Source organism: Seriola lalandi, unplaced genomic scaffold (assembly GCF_002814215.2).
Source record: "Seriola lalandi dorsalis isolate HSWRI2012SDOR001 ecotype SW California unplaced genomic scaffold, Sedor1 jcf7180002054872, whole genome shotgun sequence".
In the NCBI taxonomy this organism is placed as follows: domain Eukaryota; kingdom Metazoa; phylum Chordata; class Actinopteri; order Carangiformes; family Carangidae; genus Seriola; species Seriola lalandi.
In genome coordinates this window covers 809,110-815,667 of record NW_019525425.1, presented here as the reverse complement: position 1 = coordinate 815,667, position 6,558 = coordinate 809,110, and the positions used below count along the sequence as shown (strand labels likewise).

The window sequence follows — 6,558 nt, the reverse complement described above, 5'->3', positions numbered from 1 at the left end:
GGTGGGTGGGGAGGGTGTTTGCAGCACATTCAAAGAGCCTACACAATGACTGCTCCCTCTGCTGTGGTATCGCTTCAAAGGCCTCCACCGCCACTCATATTCACGTCAAGACAGAGGAGAAGGAGCAGGAAAAGGGGGAGCGAGGCAGAAAATGATGAGTGAAAGATGAAAAAAAAAGAAAAGAAAAAGGGCTGGGGATGAGGTTTTGCCTGCTTAAACAATGACCAGACTGACTAGAGTAAAATACAAATAAACACAGCTTCCTTCAAGCTCCACTGTTCTCTTCCTGTCTGTGCCCCCATGTTACCTGGAGGCCTTTCATTCAGAGATAGGCATCTCTCGAGGGGAGTATTGTGTAAGGCCATATATCTCCGCCTCTTCCAAAAAAAGGGGCTGCAATGCCTCAAGGAGCCACAGGGGCGAGGTGGAGGTGGATATGGAGGTGGGGGGGCAGACGGAGAGAGAAAGGGAGGAAGTGAAGAAGACATTACAATGAAAAAAAAAAACTAAGACACTGGACCCTCATACTGTTACTGCAGCTGGCCAAACCACAACAAAACAGGCCCGTGACTCAATCAAAACAAATTTCAAGCCCCAGTCTAAACAATGGGAGCACTATGGCTGCATTTTCTCACATGTAAACACAGACCTTTAAGAGGGCTATACCCTGGTCTTAATGTTTTTTTTCTCTCTCACTCTCAGAAGTGTCAAATAAGGTTGCCAGACCAGGGTGAGACGACCCTGTCAGGGTAAAAGATTTGTACTTCCAAGCTCAAACCACAAATGCATACTTAAATTACATCGAGTTTGACATACAGCCACCCTCTGGAAGTCCGTATGCTAAGTGCTGAGAGGGTTATTTCTCTTCACAGAGTGGACTTTGTGGAGGTCAGGGGAGTGGGAGAACGGGAGGATGGTGGGGGTGAACATTTCCGATTCTATATCCTCCCCACAGTAACATTAGCTGGGGCGTCACTGTGATTTAAGCCCAAATCTCTCTCCGGCACATCCCCACCCATAACTTTTTTTTTTTAAGAAGAAGAAGAAGAAAAAGAAGAAGTACAGTTTTAAAAACATCCTCTCATCTCCTGTTCGCCGCTCAGAGCGAGACCCAGAGTCACTTTTGCGATCCGGATTCCTTCCCCAATTATCCCAGGTCACTAATAAGGCGGGGTGTGGAGGCACTGGGCTGTGCCGCAGTGGCCTAGAGGCTCGGTGCCAAATTGAAACGACTCGGGAAATAGAGGCAGACTCTGAATCTTGCCTAATTGCAGCTGGAGTGTGTGGCTGGCTGCTCAGATGTGTGTGAAAGAGAGAGAAATGTGCAGAGAGTGATGAGGGTCTAAGAGAGAGAGAGAGAGAGAGAGAGAGAGAGAGACGATGAGAGGCATCAAATAAAGAGAGAGAAAAGGGAAAGAAATGAGGGATGGAGATTGAAGGATGAGTGGCAGTTGAGTGAGATTGGGTAAACTCAGAACCCAGAGAATGAGGGATTTTCTTCTGGCCCTTTTCTTGCTCTCCCTTTCCCCCTAACACACTCCCTCCCTCCTCTCTCCTCCCTCCTCGCTCATCAAAGTCTTTTGACAGCTGACTTCTGGCTGCACACATCAGAGGGAGCAGAGCCGGGGCAAGGCTGAGACAGAGAGAGGAGGAGAGAGAGTAGCCACCACCAAAGCTCCTGCTTGAACAACACTTTCTTTCATGTTTCTGGACCAGGACATGTGGTTAGAAATGACCCTTGATGCACTTACCAAGTATCTCTCTTTTTTTAAGCCAAGATATCCTGGATCATGTGATCAAAAAAAAAAAAAAAAAAAAAAAAAAAACCAGCCTCTTGTACAAGCGTATGGGCAAACTGACTCGTAAAGACATGTCAACAAAAGAGCACCTTCATAAAAGTCAGAGCAAGATGACTCACACGCAGTTTTATGGTAGTTTGCAAGTGTTTGCAACTTGCTAGCAAAATTAAAAAGCCACCTTTGTTAGGAGTGTCTCCCCCCTGTGAAAAAAATGTGCAGTGGCTGAAACGGAAGAAAGCCTCGAGGGCATGTATGTGTCTCGGCCAGATAACTATCTCAAAGGCTGTGAATCAGTGGGCTTAGTCAGACAAAAGGCTAACAGTGCGAGAGGAAACAAGAAAGGGAGAAACCAAAAAAAAAAAAAAAATAGAAGGGCGCAGAAACAGTGAGACAAGAAGGAGTAGAAGTGCACATTTCAAGTCGGAGTAAGGAAGGCTGGAAGATGGCGTGATGAGGGGAAGAGACGGAAACCCTAATTTCACAATGTCAGAGTAATGGCTTCTCAGAGTGCTGTTCCACTGTGGTGAGAGCCAGCTGTGTGGCGGGCCCAGTGTTTGACACGCTAAAGATAACAAAGAGAACCAACGTCAAGCCATGAAACACTGCTCCACGACTCAACTCCTGGTTTGCCTCACAGGCAGAAAAACTCAGCAGAAGCCATAAAATGTTAATATGAAAATGTATTAAGTCAATTTTCCCTCCATAAAATCTACCTAGACTGAAGCATTTCATTTTGTTATGCTGAATATTCTTCATTATGACTGTACAAGTGCTAAAAATAAAATCTAATGGAGCAAATGTTCACCATGTGTTTGAACCACTGCACAAAAAAAAGGTGTTCAAATTGTGTCTTCAGAATTAACTCATTAACAAATTTCCTTCCAGATTTCTCATACAGGGTTAGAGACAGATGGGGTAGAGGCTGGGGCAGATGAAAAGAAACAGACAAACGAGTTCATTTAAAAGATGTTTTTTGGCGAATACACCAAGCTAACCTCAATCCAGCTCTTTGGGATCTGCATAAATTGAGGGCTTGGGGAGTTGTGGCAGTATCCTTGGTATTATGCATATTAGTTTAAGGCTGTCACTGAGAATCAGCAAGGGTGTCCATCCCACTGCGGCTAGGCGCTGCTAATTATTGGATCAGAGATAAAGTGCTTTTTAGCGCTCGCTCTCTGTGCGCTTTGAAAATGGGCTGTGGTGAAAAAAAAAAAAAGAAAAAAAGAGAAAAGAAAAGCTGCCCAATTTTGGGTTCAGGGAGAGCCACTGGGTCAGGAATCGATCAAGTGAAAACCTTTGTCTGGTTGGGGTGATTTTGACGTAAGACCAGATTTGTCACATCTGCCCGGCTTTTTCTGCTGCCGAAAGGGAGCGGAATAACAGGATGCTACCAGACTCACTGGGAGGGAGAGGGAGAGGGAAGGAGATAGATGGAAGGAAAAAGATCCAGAGAGAGTAAAGAAGATTGAAAGAGGGGAAAATAGACTTGCCTTTGCTACACTTTGGGAAAGTTAATCCTTTCAACAACAAAAAAAAAAAAAAAAAGGGACAGGTGACAGTTTGGAGAGGGTTTGACATATCACATGAATCAATATATCTCAACATATCTTTCACATGTTAAAAAAAAAAAAAAAAAAACGACTACAGGAGTTCCTTTGTTATGAAAGCATTATAGACACCCTGAAACCCCAGATACCATGAAATCTTATTAAGGTATAGCATCTCATTAAGTTCCTGCCAAACAAGCTGCCGAGTCCTGTTCTGCAGCACAAAGATGCAGAGAGAGACAACACATGTAGTCCATATGGGGCTGAGCTGAGCTGACATCCTAGCCTCCACCAGCAGTAAAAAAAAAAAAAAAAAAAATGTTGTGGGCTTGCTAAACTGCTTTCAGATGTATTATTTAGTAAACACTGAGTGGATGAGCTGTCTGATTTATTAAGCAATGTTTTTCAAAACCACTTTTTTTTTTTTTTTTTTGGACATTTTTCTAATGCATGATGGAAGAAAAATAAGACAGAAACTGCTGACACATCATCTGACCATTCATCCAACCAGTGCTGAATACAAAAACATTGAATTGAACAGTTCAGCATACACACACACACACACACATACACACATATACATGCAGAAAATCCAATGCCTATTGTGCTGAGGCCATTGAGCAAACTCCACACACAAAGCACAATCCCTCTTCAGGCCTTAACACCACTGACACAATGACTGTGGCGAGGTTAGGGTGGACCTTTTTAGGATTAGTCTGTGAGTACATACTCTCAAATCAGTGTTTAGCAGTTTAAAAAGACTTGACATATACTGAACTGGACCAGACAGGAAGGGGATAGAGGGGTTGTCTTACCATTTTCTCAGATGTACGCCGTTTTCATTCTCTGGCCTGTACCTGCAGAAAATTGCATCTTTTAAAAAAAAATTTTTTTTTGAGGTATCTGGACGGCACAGATCTTTATCGTCCATTTGGCCTACACAGTGTACAGACCAAAAGCGAAAAAAAATTGACATTTTCCTTAAGATGTAATTCTCAATGGATTACACTTTCAGTGCTAAGGGGAAGCTCAAAAGCGCAGCTAAACAAGGTCAGCAGAAAAACATACTCAAGTGCAGCAAGCAAACAAATAGTGCAAAGCCCAGAATCAGTAAGTAGTCGTATAGAATGGACAGACTAATCCCAAAGTAGGTGTAATATGTGAAGACAGGGATGAGAGAGTGGCAAGGGACAAACAAATGGAGGGATGTATACAAAGAAAGTCTCCTAGGAAGTGAGTGAGTGTATCGCCTGCACAAGACAGTCTGCTGAAGCCAGGGTAAGGATAGCAGGTGACATTAGTCTGACATTAGTGTATAACTCTACTTGTCCATATCTACCGGGAGATTAGTGTGTTTTTACAGGGTGTGCATTAGTAAAAGAAATGCAGCAATATACTGTAAAAGATGATGTGTATTCTATGGGAAGATGGTAGAACACAACTTCAAGATGCAACAGACAAAAAAGAAAAAAGAACGAACTGCAGGGGCTGTTGCTTACCTGTGGCCGATTCCTGCATCTTCTCCCTCTTCCGCTTCTTCTTCTTTCCCTAAAAAATATACAGAGGAACGCATAAAGTGTGGCTCCAGCACTCACGCTCACTAGACCACTCTGATATCCTGCTGCTGACTGCCATGTTCACTCATCCCCTGCTGGGCATCCAACCAGCATCCCTCAGACTCCGGACTCCACCGCAAACTGCCACGCTGAGAGGGACGGATCAACCAAGAGTCTGATATGATAGAAGTGTTAAGTGCTGTACCTGCTCTCAACTGGTTTTAAATGATTTACTATTACTATTACTGATTTACTATTACTATTACTACTATTTATATGTTGTTTTTTTTTGGAGTTGTGACTATCCCAGTGGTAGCTTATTCCACCGTTGTGACCAGTCTGTGTCAGATTTCCACTACCTTTGAAGTCCCTCTAATGACAAACATTAACATGAAGTGCAATTAAAAATGCTCACTGTAATTAGGCTAGTCTAGCTCTATGGCTGTGAAGAGCGCCACTCTTTTTCCAGCGAGGTGGTGGGAGTTTGTAAGGATTTATAGCTTATGCTAAATCCCCAGGGGGGAGACTATAGGTATAGATAGCAGCGTAGAGTCGTTCTAGTCAAATATGAGCAGCACTTTGGTTTCCTGCTGCAAAGTCTGCTAATCCACTTATTCATGAGCTAATCTGCCTTCTACTGCTGCGGCAGACAGGGGAGAAGAGAGACTAAGTGAGAGTGGGTGAGAGAAAGGATGAGAGAGGGGGTACACAGCAAAACTATGAATGCTACACGCTCTCAATGCCAGTGCGTTACCTATTTTGGGTGTCTCCAGGCACGATGTGCTGCCTGTATACAGCTGAGGGAGGGGTCACAGAGCAGTGCTCACAGGGAGACAAAATTCGTTTGTAAGAAATGTTTTGCATTAAACATATAAATTTCCCTTTATCTTTCCAGCATGCCAAGTAGAAAGCAATTCCTCTACTTTTTTCGCTACCCGTCAAATGTGTTTGTACTAACAAAGCTGGAAATGAAACGGGAACTGGGCTAAGTGTCACTGGCTGATGTAGTGTATCTTTAACTGTGCTGTGCTTCACTGGGAGCAGAGCTGTGAAACTGTCTTCCCCTCAGCGAGGCATTTTGGCAGTGGAGCAGTGGAGGCAGAAGGAGGAGGGATGCTGCCGGTGTCCGAGGGGAGGCAGATAAACACCACAAAGCACTTTGGTGGTGGAGTGAATGTGAGTGCCGGAGCCACACTTTTTAATAAAGGCTGGTGCTCTCTCTCTCACAAATTCATACACACCACATACTCAGAGACCGATTTTGACAACTTCCAGCCACATGCACGCACACACATGCACATACACACACACACACACACACACACACACACACACACACACACACACACACACACACACACACACACAGTGATATACACCAAAAAACAGGCTGAATCTTAAATCCAGCTGAACCTCCCACATTCACAAACAAAATGGGCAGCTAGGGGAGCAAAGGTTGCTGCTGCTGAACGCTGTATGTGCGATCCAGCCTCCACAACTCAGTCTAACTGTTGCTTTTTACATCCAAAGCTCCACGCTGATATGGAACATCAAAGGCTAGCATAACCATTACCAGGCAATTTTCACTCACTGTGGCAATAATAATGTCCATGATGCTACAATCCATTTTAGTGTGGATGGTAATATAGCAGTGAA

The 6,558-nt window shown here is 43.9% G+C and overlaps 1 protein-coding gene across 3 annotated transcripts in view; it reads right to left on the bottom strand.

The window, feature by feature from the left end:
• Positions 1-6,558, bottom strand: part of lef1 (lymphoid enhancer-binding factor 1) — a 44,175-nt gene that overhangs the window by 5,439 nt on the left and 32,178 nt on the right. The window contains exons 9-10 of one of the 3 annotated variants that reach the window (XM_023428196.2): positions 4,846-4,894; positions 4,162-4,203 (exon numbers count right to left, since the gene is read on the bottom strand). In XM_023428196.2, coding sequence (XP_023283964.1) covers positions 4,169-4,203; positions 4,846-4,894 — 84 coding nt within the window. In that variant the 3' untranslated portion in view covers positions 4,162-4,168. The remainder of the gene's footprint in view (positions 1-4,161; positions 4,204-4,845; positions 4,895-6,558) is intronic. The other 2 variants (XM_023428198.2, XM_023428199.2) reach the window with 2 other exon arrangements.